At 36.9% G+C, this 23,707-nt stretch overlaps 1 protein-coding gene across 12 annotated transcripts in view; it reads left to right on the top strand.

The window, feature by feature from the left end:
* Positions 1-20,893, top strand: part of TUBGCP5 (tubulin gamma complex associated protein 5) — a 66,060-nt gene extending 45,167 nt beyond the window's left edge. For 7 of the 12 annotated variants that reach the window (XM_030317607.2, XM_030317608.1, XM_030317605.1 and 4 more), the window contains 16 exons: positions 82-171; positions 942-1,035; positions 1,526-1,772; positions 3,685-3,887; positions 5,207-5,322; positions 7,252-7,520; positions 8,473-8,671; positions 9,322-9,510; positions 10,596-10,778; positions 13,674-13,758; positions 13,862-13,982; positions 14,478-14,656; positions 16,044-16,169; positions 16,751-16,839; positions 18,230-18,330; positions 20,511-20,893. In XM_030317607.2, the coding sequence (XP_030173467.1) occupies positions 82-171; positions 942-1,035; positions 1,526-1,772; positions 3,685-3,887; positions 5,207-5,322; positions 7,252-7,520; positions 8,473-8,671; positions 9,322-9,510; positions 10,596-10,778; positions 13,674-13,758; positions 13,862-13,982; positions 14,478-14,656; positions 16,044-16,169; positions 16,751-16,839; positions 18,230-18,330; positions 20,511-20,557 (2,338 nt within the window). In that variant the 3' untranslated portion in view covers positions 20,558-20,893. Of the gene's footprint in view, positions 1-81; positions 172-941; positions 1,036-1,525; positions 1,773-3,684; positions 3,888-5,206; positions 5,323-7,251; positions 7,521-8,472; positions 8,672-9,321; positions 9,511-10,595; positions 10,779-13,673; positions 13,759-13,861; positions 13,983-14,477; positions 14,657-15,795; positions 16,170-16,750; positions 16,840-18,229; positions 18,331-20,510 lie in introns of those variants that run through there. The other 5 variants (XM_030317604.1, XM_030317606.1, XM_030317609.1 and 2 more) reach the window with 5 other exon arrangements.
* Positions 20,894-23,707: the final 2,814 nt, after the last annotated feature.

The following is a 23,707-nucleotide window of genomic DNA, read 5'->3' as shown; positions in this document are numbered from 1 at the left end:
AAATGCATATATTCCTTAAGGCATGTAATTTTACTTCATGAGAAACCTTTTCATTGACATTTGTTGTTTACTGTCTAATAGGGACCAACACTTGTATAGCAGTGACCCATTATATGTTCCTGATGACAGAGTTTTTGTTACTGAGACACAGGTTATTCGGGAAACCTTATGGTAAGATCTATTAACCTAAGTGTTAGTGTAGAAGATTTTATTAGTGAGAAGCCAGAATTTTAGTTTATAAGGAAAAGTATTCACAGTTTCTTTACATGCTTTCTAAAAATAGGCCCTTGGGTTTAACCCAAAACTGTTTCTAGTGCTCCCCTACAGGTAGCCTGGGGTCCTCAGTAAACCCATATTTCAGAATTGATTGTGGAGATTATGAGAATTTGGTATGTTTGCTTCTTTCCCATTTTAAATAATTTAGTATATGATTTAATTATATTAAACCATTACTTTTTTAATATCTGAGTTCAAAGAAAGGTTCCTGGTTTGCTAACTGCTCTTAATAGGCAAGAGTTTATCAATGAGAGCCTGTGTCCTATAACTGGAAACCAGGAATCTAAGATTTTAGATTGTGTTCACACAAAAATGAAAATGAGAAATGCAACATGTAGTGCTGGTATTACTGAGATTTCTAAGTTATGGTCCTCTCTACCAAAAAGTATATTGACTTTCTTAAAAATGGGAAATCTGTTTGGGCCATCACAAAGAGGAGGAAATACTTTAACAACACTATTTCAACTTCTCTGTAAGATAATATTGAAATACCCTTGAGTCTTAAGTTAATCAGATAAAAAGATTGATGTCTCTTATTTTCTAATTCTCTGACCTGTTTGCCCCCAACACCCAATTTTGAATCTTTTGTTAAAACTTCTTAGGCATTACTGTAATGAACATTTTTATAGATTTAAAGTACATTCATCTTTTTTATTTCATTTCAGGTTACTTTCAGGGGTAAAAAAGCTCTTTATATATCAGTTGATAGATGGGAAGGTAACTGTGAGAAACAGTATTATAGTAACTCATTTGACACATGTAAGTTATTTGTAATTTTTCTAATTAAAATTAAATAAAAGGATTTATGTAAACCCTGCTCATATAACTTTAGAACATTTTGCAATATTAAAATTAGTTATCAAATCTACTTAACGTCCCAAAGACCAAATTAAGTTATGCATCTTTACAATGCTAGAGAATTCTTTAATAGTGTGTGTTATATTCACATTTAGTTTCAATTTACATGTTCTGCTTTTTGTCAGTTCTATATTGGAAAGCTGTATACTATAAATTTTTTGCTTGTAGCATATTTATTTACCTTATAGGTGTTTTTAAAAAGTATAAGCCACAATTCTATATTCTGTAGAAATTAATGCTTGTATTCCTTTGAGTATAAAACTAAATATTCATTTTGTTCTCTACTAAGCATAGTGTTTAAAACAGTCACAAAATAAATATTTTAGTGAAAGAATATGAATTTGAATGTTTATAGAAGACTCCACATGTTTGCGGTTTGCTTCTATTGTAGAGCTGTTTACGATCAGTGCTAGAACAAATAGCAGCATATGGCCAAGTTGTGTTTCGACTCCAGGAATTCATCGATGAAGTCATGGGGCACAGCTCCGAAAGCATGTTACCTGGAAATGGTTCTCTTCCCAAGAAGTTGACTGAAGCTCCCTTTAGGACATACCAGGCTTTCATGTGGGCCCTGTACAAATACTTTATTAGTTTCAAAAAGGAACTTACAGACATTGAGAAGTACATCATCAATAATGGTATTTAAATGTCCTTCCCTTCTACTCATAAGACATAAGTCATATTTTGAATGCCATCTAGGTTATTAACTGATAAAAGGTTTGAAAATTCTATTGTAAGGGGCGCCTGGGTGGCGCAGTCGGTTAAGCGTCCGACTTCAGCCAGGTCACGATCTCGCGGTCCGGGAGTTCGAGCCCCGCGTCGGGCTCTGGGCTGATGGCTCAGAGCCTGGAGCCTGTTTCCGATTCTGTGTCTCCCTCTCTCTCTGCCCCTCCCCCCGTTCATGCTCTGTCTCTCTCTGTCCCAAAAATAAATAAACGTTGAAAAAAAAAAATTTTTAAAGAAAATTCTATTGTAAGTAAGTAATAATCATGATAATTTTTAAATCATTTTAAATTTGTATTTTAAGCCATTCCATTCCCTAAAAATCCAAATACTATAGAAAGTTTACAGTGAAATTATTCTTTCTGTGCTATTTCTCCAGTCAAGTACTCAGTTCCCCTCCCCAGAGGCAACCAAGTCATAAGTTTCTTGTGCATCCTTCCAGAAATAATTTAAACATATGCAAGCAATGCATATTCATATATACATACCTTGTAGTCTGTTAACTACTCTCTTCAAATTATTTTCTAATTTAAATTTTGAGGATTATATCATACAAAAATGTAAAGAGCCTCCTCATTCTTTTCTACAAATTCTCTTTTACAAAGATGTATGAATGTATAATAGGCTTATCGCCTTTTGTTTGTTGTGGACTTTTTAATTTTATTTTAGAGAGAGAGAATGCAAGCAGTGGGGAGAGGGGCAGAGAGGGAGAGAGAGAATCCCAAGCAGGCTCCATGCTTGGTGTAGAGCCTGATGCGGGGCTCAATCATATGACCCTGGAATCATGACCTCAGCCAAAATCAAGAGTTGGATGCTCAATTGACTGAGCTACCCAGGCACCCCCAACCACCCAACCAATCCCCTTTTGATGAACACTTAGGCTATTTCTGATCTTTTGCTATTGCCAACAGTGCTGTAGTGATAACCACTAACATGTAATTGTACACACGAGCTCCAAGTTATAGCATACATTGTTAATGGAATTGCTAAAGTTAAAGAGTATGTGATAGCATGTGTGATTTTGATACACATCACCACATGGTTTTCCACAGAGAACAGTTGCCAGCAATGTATATGAATACCTGTTTCCTTACACTCTTACCAACAGTGTGCTGTCAAACCTTTTGATCACCAGTATGACAGCTACAAAATGGTAACCAGTGTCAGCTCCCCTCCACCACTTTTATTTTCAACTACTACAAAAAATAGTACCCAGAAGACCTGTATTCTCATCACCCAACTTCCCCAATAACTTCCACCCTTGCATATAGTATGTTATCAAAACTAGGAAATTGACATTGGCACAATACATGTAATTGCTCTGCAGACCTGACATGAGTTTTACCACTTTTGCAGGTACTTGATATTTTGTGGGGAGAGGAGTAATATCTTTGTGTATAGTTTTGTGACACTTTGTCACATGTATATATTTGTATATCCACTTTCATCTTCAGGATACGGAGCTCTGCCAATCCCATGAAAAAACTGGCTCTTGCTCCCCTTTGTAATAACCATCCCCTCACTAAAACAGTAGTCAACTGTTATCTGTTTATTTGCCCAGTGTAGTTTTAATTTGTATTATTATGTTAAGAATTGAAGTCGAGTTTAAGAATCACTTTTATTTCCTTTTCCCTGAAATTCAGTTACTTTATACATTATTTTTCTTCAGAGTTGTTTTTTCTTTAGGGAAATTAGCTCCTTATGAAATGAGATTAAAACCCACCACCGTCCAGTTCGCCATATCTTTCTATGACTTAGCTTTTATATCACATTCTGAATGCAGATATGCTTCCTTGCTAGTGAGTTTGATTCCTTGATATTTTGCAGACACTACAATAACTCTTGCAATAGTGGTGGACAAGTTGTCACCTCGACTGGCTCAGCTCAAAGTTCTCCACAAAGTATTTAGTACTGGAGTAGCAGAAGTTCCACCTGACACTCGAAATGTTGTTCGGGCATCTCATCTGCTCAACACACTGTACAAGGCCATTCTTGAATATGACATTGTTGGAGAAGCCTCTGAGCAAACTGTATGTAAGACTTTTGTCCTCTCTAAGTTGTATGACTCCATTCTGTTCAGCCAAAGGAGTGGTGGGTAGACTGTCATATAGTTCTTTGTAAAAATGGTACTTAAATCGTGTGTCAGACAGCTGTTCAGAGGGTGTTTTTGTTTTTAAAGAGAGAGTGTGTGAGTGGGGGAGAGTGGCAGAGGGAGGGAGAGAGAATCTTAAGCAGGCTCCTCGCTCAGCACAAGCCTGACACTGGCCTCAATCCCATGACCCTGAGATCATGACTGGAGCTGAAATCAAGAGTTGGGTACTCAACTGACTGAGCCACCTCAGGCATCCTTTTGTTTTGGTTTTGGTTTTGGTTTTTTCAGAGTTTTAAAATTGGCTTCTAAATTCAAGGCTACAGGAAACTAGCTTCTTACCTTTAATCGCCAAGGTCACCAGAAGGATGAAGCGATAACAAAGCAAAGCATAAAAGCAAGATGTGAAAAATGCCTAGCTGACTTATTATAGATATTTGCAGCAACTCTTCCTTGAATAAAAATACAAATCTATTATATAAGGTATCTAGAGTAGTCAAATTCATAGAAACAGAAAGTAGAATGGTGGCTGCCAGGGACTGGGGAGAGGAGAAAAGAGAAGATATTTAATAGGTACAGAGTTCCAATTTTGCAACATGCCAGAGATCTGTTTTCACAACAATATGAATATACTTAACACTACTGAATTGTACACTTTAAAGTGCTTAAGATAGTATATTTTTGTGTTACCTGTTTTTTGTCACAATTTTTAAAAATACAAATCTAACTGGAGATTTATAATCTAGAAAACTGCAGGTTTGTTTGGTCAGATACACATTTTGTTTGGATGTTTGGATACACATGCACTAGGTATATTTCCTAGTTTGGTGATGTAACTTTTCTCACCATTTTGATACTGCAGTTCAGTATAAAACAGGTTGATTTCTTTCAGCTATGCAGTTTTTTTTTACTACTTGGAACTATAGTAGAATGAAATCATTTCCTCATTCCAAATGGACATTTTGCTAATAGTGTGCTTTAGATAGGATAAGCGTGCCTCAGTTTGGACTATCCTACTTAGAACTGTTGTTCCTCTTTAACTTTCACTCTCAAGAGAGTCCTGGTATGGACTACAGACAATATGGTCATCTCATATTTAGGTGAGTTTTCATAAGGATTTTATAGAGTATGTTTTGGATTTTTAATTTCTTTTTGTCAAAAAACAATTACTTTTGAAAAGGTGTTTCAGAAATGTTTAAACTTCATTTTATCCAGAGACAAGGGGGTTCTGATAGTTGATTGTGCACACTCTGTCCTCAGGTCTCCCTGCTGTTCTCTCTCTGGGTGGAAACAGTAAGACCCTACCTGCAGATTGTGGACGAGTGGATCGTGCATGGGCACCTATGTGACTGCGCTAGGGAGTTCATCATCCAGAGGTTGGGTCCTACACACAGCTCGGGAGACCTGGGGTGCTGCTCATACCTTTTTTCTCTCACAGGAAAATAATGCACTTTTGTAGTTCAGGTGATACTGAGGGAGACCAGTGCAGTGACAGACTATGTTTTTACCATAAACAAATTGTATTGAATTTTTATAGAAGATGTCAGGAATCAGCCAAAAATATGTCTCCCAAGCTTTATGTCAGTTCACAGCTTTCCTTAGCAAATTCTGCTTTTTAAATGATAGTGTGTTTATGGTTGGCTGGTATGGTAAAAGGCATATTGCTTCCTAAAGAGGGAATTTAGGTGATAATAAGTGGCTTCAACTAATTGCTGTTATAAATTAATCAGTAGGATAAAAGATTTGAAAGTATTATGGAATATGCCTCGAATACGTTTATTTTTCCAAATTAGCTGGCTTTTTTAACCTTCTTAATAAAATATTTAGGAAAACAATTAAGGAAAATCATAATTCACTTATGATTTCCCCTTCAGTTAATTGATGTTTCTGAGCAGAATCATACAAACTGCAAATGTAGAACTCTCTTAACTCACTTTTAAGTTATGCACTCTGTTTAGATGTGTGATTTTTATGGATAGCTATCCATTTAACTCATCAGAAAGGAGACTGTTAAGTCCTTACAATTCTGAAAAGGTAACCCTGCTTATACACTGCAGATGTAAATTAACTAGCCTCCTTTAACTGAATCTCATGTCTGTTATTATATCGTTTTTCATCGATCTTACATGATAATTTTTGTGAAAATGGGATTCTGGCTGTTATTAAAGGGTGGTGAGTGACCATCATTTGATTGTTAAAAGCATTTCAGTTAAGAATCTGTACGGGACGAAAAAATGTAGAAGTGTAGAGATTACTTTTATAGGAAATGGCAAAATCGGTAAACTTTTATTCTACTTCTAAAGAGAATCAAAGTAATCATATTTTGTTTAATTCTAATTCAAGAAACTTTTTGTCATAGACTCTAAGTCTGAAGTTCTCTTTTGGCCAGCAAAAGAGCAGGACGCAGGATGAAAAGCAAGAGATGGCTAATATCCTGGAAGACAGGAGCCCCAAATAAGGGTCCTTGCCCCGTTTTTATTAAGATCAGAAGGCTTACAAACATGGCGATGGACATGCACAAAGAGAGACTGAATCTGTGAACATTAACTTGTAGACGTGAGGGAAAGGGAGTCTTGAAGATATTTGGGGTTAGGGATGTGGGTTAATACAAAGCAGAATCCTGACACCAGGGCAGTCAGGCAGGAGGTTGTTTACAGCAGACATGAAGCACCACCTTTGTTTATCTTAGCTAGCCTAGGGGATGAGACTGGTAGGGGAAATAACCTCAGAGTTAACGAGGCACCTTTCTTTTGTTAATCATCTCCTCTCCGGGCTGCTTCAGCTGCAGCCCAACAGTCTGTAGCCCAATTTATCTGTTTACCTAACTTGTTCCTTTCCTCCTGTGAAAGCAGCTTTCTGCTATACTACTAAACTGGGGGGTGCTTCCACCCTGAATATCTAATCTTGTTTATTTCATATGTTCTATATTGGGGCTTCTGCCCCACCTTCTCTATACTTATTTACCTAATCTTGTTTACCCAAACCAAGGTGTGATTATCCTATGGCTTTGTAATTCTTTATGCCTTGTTAACCCATTGGTATAAGCCCAGGAAATTTCTAAGCTTATTCCCTACAACTTTTTACTTAAATTTTACCTGTGTCATTCAGAGTATTTATCCACTTTTCTGTTAAACTGAAGTCAGATAAAACCTCTGCCCCATTTTGCCTGAAGATTGCTTCATATTACTAATAATTGATATTATTGTGTTTTAGAATGTCTGGACAACATGCCTAAGCCAAAACAGATACACTGTTGTTTTTAAGGAAGTAAAGTTGAAGTTTAAAATTCTTTTGAATCTTTATAGAAACAAAAATGTTCCAGTAAATCACAGAGACTTTTGGTATGCAACTTACACACTATACAGCGTATCGGAAAAGACAGAAAATGAAGAAAAAATGAGTGATAATGCTAGTGCAAGTTCTGGCAGTGACCAGGGGCCCTCCAGCAGGCAGCATACCATGGTGTCCTTCCTCAAACCTGTCCTTAAGCAGATAATTATGGCTGGCAAGTCAATGCAGCTGCTGAAGAACCTGCAATGTGCAAAGAGCACCACATGCCAGGACACAGCCAGAGGTAGAAGGTTCCTTTTCCATGTATCCCTCAGCATTTGGGCAATTACTCTGTCTTCATTTTTGTCATCCTGAAATATGTAATTATTTTGTAGTTTGAAAATTATCAAAGCCTTTTACTTTCATGGAAATTATCACCTTGTTACTTCTCCTAATTGAAAAGATTATCCTCAGTGGAAACTTTTAGCACTGTTTCAAAGGCAGTGATTGCAGTGATGATAAATTCCACATGCTTTTTCCTTAGTCTGGATTCCTTAGAACTGGTCATTTAAAAAATAAATCTCTAGCATTTCTTAATGCAGTGCAGCATTTAGCTGTTGAGGACATAAATGTAAACCCTGGCAGATATGAATTTGTTGGTTAGCAGTTTAGACTTGATCATAGATTTCAAGAAAATCTTGATATAATTTATGGCTTTTTTTGATACAATTTAAGCAATATACTTCAACTTTTAACAAGTGACTAAAAAGATTTGAAAGGTGTATATATAGCCTTAATTGTTTTTAAATCACCTTAAGGTTACATTACTTTGAATTGTTGTATTTACTTTAAATAATATTTTCATTTTGTGGAATATTTCCTTTTTGACTGAATAATAAAATGTAATGAGCTTTCGGGACCACTGTCAAAAGTGTTTTCCCCAATGAAATTATGACTCCTATAAATATTATAGTGCTGTCCAGTATGGTGGTAACTTAACTTTTAAGCACCCTACTTAGGGTGTTACTCTGTTCAGAAAAAATTAGCTCATACTTTGAATGTTTATGAACTTTGCAATTATCTAACAGGGTATAAAAGTATTTAGTTGTACTGTACTGTGGAAGTAAAGAAACAGGGATAAACTCTCATAGGCCAGCCAAAGGAAAAATACCAGACTATATTAGGATAAAACTACCTAATGCTACCTAATATTATTTACAGGAATATAGTTCACCAAACATATTTCTTTGTTTCAGATGCAGAGAGAAAAAGCTTGTATACCCTGTTTCTGGAATCTGTACAGTCGCGTCTTCGACATGGAGAAGATTCCACTGCACAGGTCCTCACTGAGCAGCAGGCTACCAAAGAGAACCTAATTAAGATGCAGTCCATTGCTGAAAGGCATCTTGAACTGGATGATGTTCACGATCCCCTGCTGGCAATTAACTTTGCAAGGTGATACATACCTGCAAGATTTTAGATAATTGAAATGGCAGAATCTGTGCAGTATTTAGTAACTGTTAATTTCTGCTAGTTAGGGCTTTCCAGCCTTAAAAATAAAAACCTTTGTAGCTTATCCTTTCTAATGAATGGAATGCAAGAGGGCACTGTGTTCAATTTGGCCTCCTTGTTTGTGAAAGTCCATAGACTACCTTGTGTCCTACATCCATGGGGAGTTGCTGTTACTCATACAGAAGATACTTCTGAAAGTCTAGGTCTTGTGCAAGCATGTCACACACACACACACACACACACACACACACACACACACACTCTACTTAAAATGTATCTTGGCCCTTAGGTGGTTTTAGGCGCACCATGCCTTACTGTCTAATGCATTGCCCTTATTCACCTCATATACTGCCTGAGACGCAGTGGCTAAAAAGACCTACTCAGTACTTGACCCTTAAGGCAGAAGTGGTTGAAAAACTGTTTCACTTAAAGGATATTTGGGGTGGGCGGGGGGAGTTTCTTTCTGTAATAGTTGGTAATTTTAAGACTAAAAGTAAAAATGGGACTCTGGAGTTTTGCTTTTAAGGGAATTCTGTTGATAGCAGCTCATAAAAAAAAAAAAAAAAAAAAAGACTCACGTTTTTATCCTAAAGGTTGTATTTGGAACAGAGTGACTTTCATGAGAAGTTTGCTGGTGAAGATATATGTGTGGATAGATCATCAGAATCTGTGACATGCCAGACTTTTGAGTTAACACTGAGATCTTGCCTCTATCCTCATATTGATAAGCAGTATCTCGAGTGCTGTGGAAACCTCATGCAAACTCTGAAAAAAGACTACAGGTATAAAGGAGTAGTTTAATTTTGGAAGTAGTCAGTAGTTTATTGCACTTTAAGAACAATTGAAATTATTTTAAAACCTATGTTTCAAGTTAATTTTTAATAAAGTAGGAAATGAGTATGCAATGAATAATTTTGAGAGAATCAACTAGCCATCTGTGTTTCACACCATTATGTTGTGAAATTTAATCCTTTATTTCTGAGACTCTACCCCAAAAGAAATACAGAAAAAGCTTGTTGCACAAAAATGCCCATCTGAAAGTTTGCTGTCAGAGGGAAGAACATGAAATTACTTAGTAATAGATGACCAGTTCTTTAAATTATGGCATATCCATAAAAATGGCATATCCATATAAGCTTTGGCAAATCTGTCATGTATGAATTTTATAAAGTTTATGTTTCTCCAGAGTTTTAAATAATGTAAAATGTTCTTAAAGCTTAAAAAGGATATATAATATAGTGGGAATTATATTTTTTCAAATGCATAGAAAAAAAAGACTAGAAAGAAATATCCCAAATATTAACAGTAGAAATTCACTATGAATAGCAGGATTTGGACTGACTAGTTTGTTACACTCTTTTTTTTACACTTTTTTTTTTTGTTTATTTTATTTATTTTGAGAGAGAGTGCACGTGTGCGCAAGTAAGCAGGGGAGGGGCAGAGAGAGAGGGAGAGAAAATCCCAAGCGGGCTCTGCACTGTCAGCACAGAGCCTGATGTGGGACTCGAACCCATGAACCATGAGATCATGACCTGAGCTGAAACCAAGTGTTGGACACTTAACTGACTGAGCCACACAGGAGCCCCTAGATGGTTACACTTTTTTTACTTTGGCCATCTTTCTACAGTGTTATAGAAAAGTAACATTTCTTTCTATTAAAGGCAAACATATACTATTTTTATTATTTTAAAAGTCTCTAAGAGGTGTTAGTATTTTGGGATTTCTTTTTGTTTGTTGTATTTCTGTTTTTGGTAAATGTAGAATGTAAAACTCTTTCAAAATTAGTAGTGTACAAAATCTGCTACTGATCTAAAATTCTGTCTCATGAGTGTAAGATCTTTCTGTAGCTTATTTTCTCTCCATTTAGATTGGTTGAGTACTTGCAGGCCATGAGAAATTTTTTCTTAATGGAAGGTGGAGATACCATGTATGACTTCTACACATCAATTTTTGATAAAATAAGAGAAAAGGAAACCTGGCAGAATGTGTCTTTTCTTAATGTTCAGCTTCAGGAAGCAGTAGGACAACGTTATCCTGAAGATAGTTCACGGTAAAATATATCACCTTTTTATTTTAAATAATATAAAACAATCCATGTGTAATAACTCCTCTGTGAATTCTTACATATATCATTTATTCCTCACACTAACCCTATGAATTTTAACATTTTTCATATTAGAAAACTGAGGCCGAAGGTAGCTACATGACTTAACCTACTAAGCAAGAAGTGATGATGAGCTGGTGCCATGTAGGCTGTCAGGGTCTGATGTCCTCCCTCATAGGACAGTGTTAGCCACTGGGTGTGGAATTTCTCTGCCCACTGGCCTCACCCTCCAGCCAAATGCACTGGCCTTCTTACATATAAGTCTTAGGCAGTGTTTTGAAACAAGAGCAAAATTCTCAGGGCCTGCTGAGGCCTGAGCTCCAGGCCTCATAGACCTTCACTTCTACCACATGCTGTTGGTCAAACCATGTCATAGGCCAGCTAGGTTCAGTGGTGGGAAATAGATTCCACCACTTAATGGGCAGAGTTGCATGTTTTCAAACTGTTAGGTGAGCTTATCCCCAACTGTGGAGCTAATCAACCCTTTCTCCCTGTCAGTATGCCTGCTGAACAACTCACCCAGGTCTGTGGGTTGGTGCCATCAAATCTTTGTGAAGCAAAGACTCATCTTGTACACTGCTTGGCAATCCTTTTTCCTGTTCCATGTCCCTGTTCAGCTCTCTTTCTCAGCTCCCTCAATGGTCCTTCAAAAGTAATAGTCATAATAATTAACATTACATGCCAGACAAAGCATTCTTTCTCTCATAACCACACCCAAGTTCCCAACCTACTACTTAGTAGATTATTTTTATTTTTAATTTCTTTTATTTTTGTCACTCTTATTACCTTTAATTCTTCTATAAAAGCAGAATTTTCATCAGTTATGTGGTTAGTAAAAGCAGGGTGTAACAGCTGGATTCTTTCCATAAGAAGTAATTGGTACCCAGCAATCCCCAGAGGGAGCTAGAGAAAGTTGTTTTTCACTACCAGCAGAAACTCATGAACTTGTTGTATTTAATATGTTGCAGTCTATTACAGTTATTTTTGTTGCTCAGACTGTCTCATTTTCACCCAGAGGGAGACCCTTCATTCAGCCCTAGTAATCTCAGAGAGCATTCTTACTTTCAGGACTAGATGTCCAGGCTTGTCTTGTGCACCTCCTGCTAGGAGCAGTAGTCCCATTTAATTGATGGCTTAAAAAGCCCTTGATCTGGTGCCAGAGTGTTCATCAGTATTGGATTGTCAGTACTTCTGGGCTTTCTCAGTTGACAGAGCTGGGAAATATGTAGGAAGAAAAAATCATAAGCTCATATTGATATTTCCAATTTATATTAAAGATTCATTTTTCACTTCTTTGATTTTCCTTTGTATTTCTTCCCTTGAGTGCTTACTAATACATTGATATAATTAATGGTTTTATTCTCTAAGTAACAGTTCCAAAGTGACAATAATAGCAACAAGCCCACTGAGAGTTTAAATTAATGCTTGTGATTGTTTTCTCTTCCTCTACTATCAAGCCATCAGAATACTGTATTTCAAGGTCACTTGGAATAATTCTCCATGTGATTATGCTACCAACTTAATGTAGGGTCAAGTTCATTTGTTTTAGTTTACTTTCTACTTTTAGGAATTTCTATTTCTGTTTCTTAAGTTAAAGTCATTGGTACAAAAGGAGATCTGTCTAGGGAGCTGCTTCTCATGAGAGGGCAAGCTTTTACTGTCTGGTTCATTTCTCAGCCTCATTTCTAGTATGTGTACACATATAGACACATCATGTTCTCTCTCCTACCACACTTTACATTTCAGGGATTCAGAATATTTCTGGTTTGCCCAAGAGCTATACTTTCCCTGCTTCATAGCTTCCTCTAGTTATGTGCACTTCCATTTGCATGGCCTGGCAATGGTCTGCTTTCCTACAAAGTCCTGCCTGGCCTAGATTGGTGTAGCACCCTATATCTGCTTTGTGATTTGCTCTGGGCTCTGAGGAGAGGGATTGACTTTCTTTCACCTGCTTGGCATGGTGATGACAAATAACGTATTCAGTTAGTGCCTTCTGAGTACTTAGTGGATACACATGTAACAAATTTATGGGCTAAAAAAATTCTGACTAGTGCCTGTGACATGGAATGAATTGGTTAATTTATAAGTCACATGCTATGTTTTCCATCTCTAGTTGTAAGGCTGCCTCCCCACCTCCATGGTACACTTAAACCTTCCATGGTCTGCATTCCAGTTTCATCACTTGGTGCCCCTATAATTGTGGGAGAGTTACATCATTTCCTAGTCTTCTGACAGGACTACTCTGAGGATTAAATGAGTAAGGGCACTTAAGTGCCCACGTAGTGCCTGGTGCAAGGACATTTCCTTGCATATTTGTTGATTATTTCTAGTGAGGGTTACTTTCAAAGCATCATTAGGAAAGAATGGATGAAGCAGTGTGCAACACCTTTGCTTTGGAAGCAGACCCCGTTCTTGTTGACACACTTGCATACACACTCTTCAAGGCAAGGAGAGCAACCTCCCCCCCACTATCTTCAGCAGAGGGTCCATCTTCTGAGCCTGTAGCCTGAATTTTGTCCCAATTAAGCACCCAACCTATTACCATTATATTTTCTTCCCCAACTTCATCTTTTTTCCTAATTAACTTACTACACTTAAGAGTCTCTTTTTCATAGCTAAACCCATTGTTTAAAAACTTTGCCCCTCTTCTAAAACCAAATTCTTATTCTGGAATATAGGCTAGAAAATAGCACTTTATTTAAATATTTGCATTCCTTTTATGAAATATGTCTTCTTTGAAATATGTAAATAAAATAAATGGTAAAATGCTAGTGGTTTTTTAGAGTTTTTTTTTATGTGAGCATAGAATTTTCAAACTAAAACTGAAATTTCTTTATCTAGTCTGTCTATATCTTATGAAAATGTTGACACAACTAAGAAGAAACTCCCTGTTCATATCTTAGATGGTCTAACCTTGAGCTACAAGGTATGTGCTAATACATTTAGTAAGAACATTGTTTTCTATTAAAATTGTAACGTGCAAGTAATAGGTTACTTTCTACTCTAATTTCCTGTTTTTGTTTTCATAGATCCCATGGCCTGTGGATATTGTTATAAGTTTGGAATGTCAGAAAATTTATAATCAGGTGTTCCTTCTCTTATTGCAGATAAAATGGGCAAAATATAGTCTGGATGTTTTACTATTCGGTGGTAAGATTTGTTTGCAACAGATAAATTATAATTTAATTTTAGCCCTGAAAAAAAGAAGTAGGTGATCTTTGGTCATATTTTATGTATATACAAGTGCCCAGATGACAAGTATTTATAGTAACAGTTTTACAGATGGCAGAATTAACTTCCCTGAATGAAATACCAGGGAATTAGTACTGTAGTCAACCTGAAATATAGCAACTTGATTAGGAATTTAGCCAGAATAAATATTCTTAAATTATGCAAAAATTTTTAATGACAAGTTATTGGGACTTTGCATTTAAATTTAAATGACAGTGATAATCAAGGTGATAAGGAGGAACTTTTCACTGCTTTACCTTCCAGAGACACTGAAGGCATGGTCCCTGATGTGACTCCTGTAGAGTGCCCTTTGCGGGTTGATGATGACACCAGAAGTCCCACCCCTGTGCAGTGGTATGGGTGGGGCCTGAGTAGATGTTCTTCTCACCTACTCTGATTTTGCATCTTATGCAGAGCTGACTAGTACTGCTGGAAAACCACAGTTCAGAGAAGGACTTTTATGTGAAGAAGACACAACTGTTCAATTTGGACCACAGAAGGAAACAGTAAGACAACAGATTCATCGTATGTTCCTCTTGAGAGTGAAGCTCATGCACTTTGTGAACAGCTTACACAACTACATCATGACCAGGGTTTGTGTCTGGATTACTTGTGATATATTTATAGGTAAAAAGCCCACAAAATACTTGTAGACTGTAAGTGTGAAAATAGCACATATGAAATATTTGATCATAAAATAACATGGCAGTGGAGGGAAATATTTTTTTAAACATTCCACAGAATGTGTATCTTGAGACTCCTGTCCCTCCTGTCCAGCAGCCTCTTGGAAGAGGCATACCCAGAGCTCCTCTTTTGGAATCGCCTTTAGAACTTGTAGTATAGCCCTCTAAACTTTATTAGTGGTTAACAGATCTGCCCCTGGAAAATGGCTTCAAATTTTAATAACAGCCAAAAAATCTGTCAGGCTAGTGTGGTATATAAGGAGATAGATGCAGCCAGATTATTTTTTTTCTTAAAAACAAGAGGCAACTCATTACAAAGTAAGTGAAACTACTCTCTTACACATCTTAAAACCAGATCTAGAGGAAGTCTGGAAGAAGAGTTCAGATATTTGAATAGTGGCAGTGTTGTTGGAAGACAGTACTCATTTGGGATTTTTTTTTTTTTTTAACGTTTATTTTTGCGACAGAAAGAGACAGAGCATGAACGGGGGAGGGTCAGATAGAGGGAGACACAGAATCTGAAACAGGCTCTAGGCTCTGAGCTGTCAGCACAGAGCCTGACGCAGGGCTCAAACTCACGGACTGCGAGATCATGACCTGAGCCAAAGTCGGCCGCTTAACCAACTGAGCCATCCAGGCGCCCCCTCATTTGGGATTTTAAATGGTTGCTTTAAAAAACTAATTTGTAGTCATTCTGGTATAGAAGCTCTGAAACTCATTTTATTTGAAAGAATTGAAACTTTGAAGCCTGTGTTTTAGACATGATGCATATGGCAGAGGTACTCTCTGTTTACCATGCATTAGTGGCCTTCAGAGGGCCAGCCTTAAGCCCTTAATTATTGAGAGTAATTGGTAGTTTAATTTTTTGCTTAATTTGTTTCTTGTTTTCTAGTTGAAGAACATCTGTGCTCCTTTTAAAGAAAGACCAGTATATAAACATTGGGACTTAAAAAAAAAAAAAGAAACATATAAATTCAATTTACCTGATAATTGTTGTTGTTGTTATTGTTGTTGTTTTTTTAATCAGTGCATTTGTCCCTCCCCACCAGAAACAGTCTGCTAGTCCAAAGTAAGGCATTCATTTACCATGCAAATGGATTTCCTAAAGGACTGGCATCTACCATTATTCTAGGATAAGAATTTCAACCTTTAAAGAAGGTACTTTGTGAGTTTTACAGTTGTAATTATTGAAGAAAGAATTTGAGAGGAGTAGAAGAGGTTGGTAATAAGTTTTGTGTCTGGCATACAAGTCCTCAAAGAAGTCTGCTGATTAAATTTTTCATCTTTCTCTTCCAAGATTCTTCACAGTACAGGACTAGAGTTTCAACATCAAGTCGAGGAAGCCAAGGATTTAGATCAGTTGATTAAAATTCACTATAGATATTTGTCCACCATCCATGATCGATGCTTGCTGAGAGAAAAGGTACATGAGATGTCACCTGCAGATTTGGCCAGTTGAGGCAGGAAGGAAGCTGGTCAAGGGAGGTTGTCTCTGTATTTTGGAATTTTAAGGATATTTGTTACGAAATGACCAGGTCAAATGAAGTATGTGTACTATACTACTAGAAATTATACCTGAGAGAAACAAATGAGAACTGTATTGTGATCATCTGCACCCTGCTCTGTGCTTGGATTCAATTGGAAAATTGTGTCTGCAGTTGTGGAATAATAGTGTTTTAGTCAGGAAGTACATCCAGCTTAGTGAGAATATATGGGATTAAGTCAATTTATAGCCATTGGAATTACTTACTCCCTTTCGTTGGTGAACTTAAATGGCCATCCCAGGAAATGGTCACTTGCTTTGTTGGTCAGACTCTGCTGGTAATACTCCCGGTATCATAGGTGCATTAGATGTGTGACCTGATTCCATATCTGATTCCAAGTGCACTTATTCAGAGCCTAGTACCCTTCTTTATTTGATTCAAGGCAGTCTTTTAAAGTGTTGGTGTCAGTATCCAAACATAGTTACAGAGCCTGTGTTCTCTCTGTGGCTTTGATCTCCAGGTCAGTTTTGTGAAAGAAGCCATCATGAAGGTACTGAATTTGGCTCTCATGTTTGCGGATGGTTGGCAAGCAGGCCTAGGGGCATGGCAGTAAGTATGTAGCTTGTGACCATTTCAGCTTCCCTTTTAACTGGCTTCTTTCTGGAAGCCTTTTTTTTTTTTTTTTTTTTTAAGTAAGCTCTTTGCCCAACATGGGGCTTGAACTCATGACCCTGAGATCAAGAGTCACATGCTCTACCAACTGAGCCAGTGAGCCACCCCACTAATGAGAGGAAGAAGAAATGCCTTTTTTTAAAAAATACATTCTGGGAGCCTTTTTTCTCAATCTTGGCAATATATCATATATCACTTATATTTAAGGGAAGAATTGAATGTGTTCACCTTAACTAGGCAGCATCAAGAAAGTGCAGTTTTTTAAGAACGGTAAAACCAGAAAAATATGAAAATTTAAATTAGAACAAATAAATATTCTTAGGTTGCATTCATGTATTCTTGTATAGGTTTTATTAATTATGAATTTCAAACATATACAGAAGTAGAGAGAACTGCGTAACAAACCCTGGTTGCCCATCACCCCATTTCAGCAGTTACCAGCAATGACCAGTTCTGTTTTGTGTTTACCACACACCCCTGTTCATACTTGCTGAATCATTTTAAAGCAAATTCTGGATGTTACAGTAGATTATAGTCCAGAGTCCCATAGAAAGACAGATGCCCTGAAGTCAGAGTACAGTTGTGGAGCTCAGAGCTTGTTGCTCTTCCTATGTAGAGTGCCATCCTCTACTGTTAACCTGAATGTACAGTTCAGTAGCTTGTCCTTGTCTTGTTCATAAAATTAATGTAATGATGATGCCTCTGTTACTTCTCAGAAATAAAAATACAAGTCTGGTTGACTGGGCTGTTGAAATAATAGCTTGTACTAGTCAGTAAAAAGGGGAGAGTTTATGATCTAATTTAAAATCTTAGTCTATGGCTGTATCAGTCTATGGCTGTGTCTACAGTCCTTGTCTGTATGAAGAAACTAAGAGTGTAGGTAAAATCCATAATTGAAATATTATGAAAAAGGATGAAAATAAAAGTCTTATTTGTTTTATTATGGGTGTCTCAAAGTGTGTAAAGAACATTTTTATGTTCTAAATAGGGTTTTGTATCTTTAATGTATTCTTTGTTTCAAAAAGAAGATATGCTTGTGAAAAGTGAAAATACAGAAATGTGTAATGGAAAAGGGAACACCCCAGTCATCCCAACTCCAGAATTCAATGCGACCCCACAACAGCACAGTTTTATGTGTTAATAACTCTTTCCTTCAAACATTTGGAAAGCTTTTATTTTGAAGTGGGGCAGGAAATTTTCTATTTTATAATCTTTAGACTTAGGAAATTTAGCGAAAGTACATTTGAAATTATCCCAAAGATATTTTGTAGCCTATGTATTAACACTTTATGCACTTATTTAAGTTAAAATTTACTTTCTTTCCTAGAATGGAATCTATAGAGAAAATGGAGTCCGATTTTAAAAACTGCCATATGTTTATTGTAACCATTTTAAACAAAGCTGTCTGTAGAGGATCCTTTCCCCATCGTGAGTATACCATGTTAAAATAATTTTTACTGCTTTTATATTTTCTTGTAGCTAAGTCTGCATGTTCTTGCTTTGGTACTAATCTCATGAAAAATTATAACTTTTCACCATTTCAAACCTGGAAAGTCCCTCAGCAGTTGTGCCATGCTTTGACTTGTTTTTTCAGAATTACAGTTGGTGAGTGAATATGAGATGTAAAACACTGAGACTAAAGATACTGCTTTTTACTATGTGATTTGGTATACCAGTGGATTTCTAGAACCATTATTAGGTAAAGCAGAAGGCAAAATAGATCTCAGTCATACTTTACAATTATACGTAGCCTTTGTAACTATTCCTTTCAAAAGATAGGTATTTTTTTAGCAATTTGAAAAATTCCCATGGCTGCCTCTTACACAGGAAAGTGCAAGCATGACAGTTCAGAATGTAGTGTGAAGCAGGGGCGCCTGGGTGGCGCAGTCGGTTAAGCGTCCGACTTCAGCCAGGTCACGATCTCGCGGTCCGTGAGTTTGAGCCCCGCGTCGGGCTCTGGGCTGATGGCTCAGAGCCTGGAGCCTGTTTCCGATTCTGTGTCTCCCTCTCTCTCTGCCCCTCCCCCATTCATGCTCTGTCTCTCTCTGTCCCAAAAATAAATAAACGTTGAAAAAAAAAAAAAAATTTAAAAAAAAAAAAAAAAAGAATGTAGTGTGAAGCACAGAGATTGTGTCACAGGGAGAAGAGAGCTGTTTCATCTGTAGAACAAAGGCAAACTAGATATTTGTATTTGTAGAACAAATATCTAAACTAAAAGCTCTTTGCACAGTCTTTTTTTTCAAGTGGATAAAACAATGCATTTTATTTTAATAAAAAATATTTTTTAAATGTAGTTATATAAAAAATTTTTGAGTTAAATGAAGCCAGAATTTATCTTGACCATGAAAAATTGTTCTGTGGACTAGATAAACCAAATAACGTACTTTGTTTTCTTTCTAATACATTTTTCCCCCAGAATTGCCTTTACTCAATTGCTTAGTTTTCTGTGAAACTTTGTTGTAGTTTTTAACATGTTCAAAATCTGTCACATATCAAACAGTATTTTCTCAGTGCTTCAATATAGCTTATCTGTCTGGTTTTTAATTTACATCCAAGTTAGCATATAGTGCAACAGTGATTTCAGGAGCAGATTCCTTAATGGCTCTTACCCTTTTAGCCCATCCCCCCCTCCTAAAACCCCTCCAGCAACTCTCTGTTCTCCATATTTATGAGTCTCTTTTGTTTTGTTCCCCTCCCTGTTTTTATATTATTTTTGCTTCCCTTATAGTCCTCTGTTTTGTATCTTAAAGTCCTCATATGAGTGAAGTCATATGATATTTGTCTTTCTCTAATTTCGCTTAGTATAATGACCTCTAGTTCCATCCACATAGTTGCAAATGGCAAGATTTCATTCTTTTTGATTGCCGGGTAATACTCCATTGTACATATACACCACATCTTCTTTATCCATTCATCTGTCTGTGGACATTTGGGCTCTTTCCATACTTTGGCTATTGTCAATAGTGCTGCTATAAACATGGGGGTGCATGTGCCCCTTTGAAACAGCATACCTGTATCCCTTGGATAAAACCTAGTAGTGCAATTGCTGGGTTGTAGGGTAGTTCCGTTTTTAATGTTTTGAGGAAACTCCATACCGTTTTCCAGAGTGGCTGCACCAGTTTGCATTCCCGTCTTTACACAGCCTTTTTATTTTTTTTTGGAAAAATACACAGGGTTAATCTCTTCCTTTTTTCTACGTATTCCAATTATAATGTACTAATTAAGAGTAGCTGAACATTTTAAAAAATACTGTTAGAAATGTGTTAGAGGAAACATTGATGCATTTGTCCATTTTTGCATTGGGTGATTGTTATGCAAGTTTGTTATGAACTGACTCCAAATTCTGTGACATAGCAGACAAGAGTGATTTGTTGAGTGAAATGCCCAGACTTTTTGTCTTCAAAATTAAAATGATCTGAAATAGAAATAAATCATACTCTTTCAATTTGTATTTAATAATTATTTTATTGTACATTTAAAGTAATCAATATATTAATTAAAAGTAGAAAAGTCTAAATACTTTCAATTCTGAAATCATTGAGACCTTATTCAGACATTTTCAAATATTTAAACCTATTTTTTTAACCTTATTTTTATTCTTTCCACAGTGGAATCTCTAGCACTGTCACTCATGGCTGGCATGGAACAAAGTTAAATATCTTTATTGTATTATATACCTCAGATTTGATCTTCATACATATAATTCCACTATATGCACTATAGGAGTGGAAATCTCTATTTTGATTTATTTTGAAAACTGTTGTCTACTGTCTAAACAAGTACGTTTGTAGGTATTTTCTTGGGAGATTATTGGATAGTATATAAATTTATGTGTATAAAATTGTATCAATAAAGTGTATATAGGCTGTTTACACTTATATTTCCTACCATAAGCTATAGATTTATGGTGAATTATGTGAATTATGTCATTTTGAAATGCAATTATTGCTATTAAAAATAAAGCATTTTAAATTCTTCTATTCTCCTTTTACTCAGTCACAGAAGTATTTTTTTGTTTTGTTTTGATTTGAAAGTAAGAAAATGTGTGTATATGGGGGAGAGGCAAAGGGAAAGGGAGAGAGAGAATCTTTTAAAGTGTATTTACTCATTTTTAGAGAGTGCAAGCCAGGGAAAAGGCAGAGAACAGAGCCTGGTGTGGGACTTGATCTCACAACCCTAGGATCATGACCTGGGCCAAAATCAACAAGCTCAACAGACTGAGCCACCCAGGTGCCCCCAGAAGTTTTTTTTGTTTCTGTTTTTAATTTTTTTAATGTTTATTATTTTGAGAGAGAGAGACAAAGCATGAACAGGGGAGGGACAGAGAGAGGGAGACACAGAATCTGAAGCAGGCTCCAGGCTCTGAGATGTCAGCACAGAGCCCAACATGGTGCTCGAACTCACGGGCGGAGAGATCATGACCTGAGCCCAAGTCGGATGCTTAACTGACTGAGCCACCCCGGTGCCCCTGGAAGAGTTTCATATAGAGTTTTACATGCTGTCTTCCCTAAGTTTGTCCTGTATTTGGCTGTCAGAAAAATGTATTTTTATTTGCCTGGGAAGTTTCAAAATGGAAAATAGGTTTAATCAGTATCAATAAATCTAAAAGCCAACTTCACTTAGGGTCAACTGTTGACACATACATTGACAATTCTGAGCAATTCGTGTGAACTGGCCAGTTATATCTTAAATAAAATTATGCTTCCTATTTAAATGTTCCACATTTTCCTTGTAGATTTCTTGGCATGTCTCTAGTACTTACAACTTAACACTATATATAAGTGGTATATATACCACTTTTTTTTTTAAAATATAATTTATTGTCAGGTTAGCTAACATACAGTGTATACAGTGTGCTCTTGGCTTCGGGAGTAGATTCCCATGATTCATCACTTACATACAACACCCAGTGTTCATCCCAAAAAGTGCCCTTCTCAATGCCCATCACCCATTTTCCCCTCCCTCTTGCCTACCCCCCCCCATTAACCCTCAGTTTGTTTCGTGTATTCAAGAACCTTTTATGGTTTGCCTCCCTCTGTAACCTGTTTTTTCCTTTCCCTTCCCCCATAGGTGTCTGTTAAATTTCTCAAATTCCACATATGAATGAAAATATATGATATCTGTCTTTTCCTGACTGACTTATTTCACTTAGCATAATATCCTTCAGTTCCATCCACATTGTTGCAAATGGCAAGATTTCATTCTTTTTTGTTACCAAGTAGTATTCCATTGTTTATAAATACCACATCTTTATCCATTCATCAGTTGATGGACATCTGGGCTTTTCCCATAATTTGGCTATTGTTGATACCACTGCTATAAACATTGGGGTACACATGCCCCTGTGAATCAGCACTCCTATTTCCTTTGGATAAATTTCTAGTAGTGCTATTACTGGATCATACAGTAATTCCATTTTTTGAGGAGGCTCCACACTGTTTTCCAGAGTGGCTGCACCAGTTTGTGTTCCCACCAAGAGTGCAAAAGGGTTCCCCTTTCTCCATATCCTCACCAATATCTGTTTCCTGAGCTGTTAATTTTAGCCATTCCAACAGGTGTGAGGTAGTATCAATGTGGTTTTGATTTGTATTTTGCTGATGATGAGCAGTGTTGAGCATCTTTTCATGGGTCTTTTGGCCATGTGAATGTCTTCTTTGGAAAAGTGTCTATTCATGTCTTCTGCCCATGTCTCCACTGGGTTTTTCAGGTGTTGAGTTTGGTAAGTTCTTTATAGATTTTGGATACTAACCCTTTACCTGATCTGTCATTTGCAAATATCTTGTCCCATTCTGCTGATTGCCTTTTACTTTTGTTGGTTGTTTCCTTTGCTATGCAAAAGCTTTTTTTCTTAATGAGATCCCAGTAGTTCATTTTTGCTTTTATTTTCCTTGCCTTCAGGAACGTGTCAAGTAAGAAGTTGCTGTGGCTGAGGTCAAAGAAGTTGTTGCCTGTTTTCTCCTCTAGGATTTTGATGGTTTTCTGTCTCACATTTAGGTCTTTTATCCATTTTGAGTTTATTTTTGTGTATGGTGTAAGAAAGTTATATATCAGTTATTTTTAAAAGCATCCTTAACCCCAAGTATCCTCAGAGCTGAGCATCAGGGACCTCTGCCTTTAGATACAATCTCAGTCATCTTGCAGCATCATCATTTCCCGCATGCAGATGGCAAAGTCTGGTAATAATGCCTCCTGGGTGATAGCCAAGGTCTGGAGCTTTACTCTGAAGTCTTGGTGAGGATGCCTTCAGACAGAAGATGAACAGCTGCTTCCATGTCTCAAGAAAATACTCCAGTATAACTTAACAGTTGTAAGATATGTGAAGGTTTTTGTGATCTGGTCCCATCAAGTGAAAACATTCTTCCATTAAAGCAGTCATGATGTGGGGCGCCTGGGTGGCGCAGTCGGTTAAGCGTCCGACTTCAGCCAGGTCACGATCTCACGGTCCGTGAGTTTGAGCCCCGCGTCGGGCTCTGGGCTGATGGCTCAGAGCCTGGAGCCTGTTTTAGATTCTGTGTCTCCCTCTCTCTCTGCCCCTCCCCCGTTCATGCTCTGTCTCTCTCTGTCCCAAAAATAAATAAACGTGGAAAAAAAAATTTTTTTAAATAAAAAAATAAAGCAGTCATGATGAACTTGAGTTTTAAACAATGATGGGCTGACTCTTTTGGTAAAGTTTTTTATACAGGCATACCTCAGAGATAATCATGGGCTCAGTTCCAGCCTACAGCAATGAAGCAAATTTCACAATAAAGCAAGTGAAATTAATTTTTTCGTTTCCCAATTTGTATGAAAGTTATGTTTTTTACAC

The sequence above is a fragment of the Lynx canadensis genome, chromosome B3 (genome assembly GCF_007474595.2).
Source record: "Lynx canadensis isolate LIC74 chromosome B3, mLynCan4.pri.v2, whole genome shotgun sequence".
Lineage (NCBI taxonomy): Eukaryota > Metazoa > Chordata > Mammalia > Carnivora > Felidae > Lynx > Lynx canadensis.
Note: the sequence above shows the minus strand (reverse complement) of the source record. Positions and strands in the feature narration are given on the sequence as shown.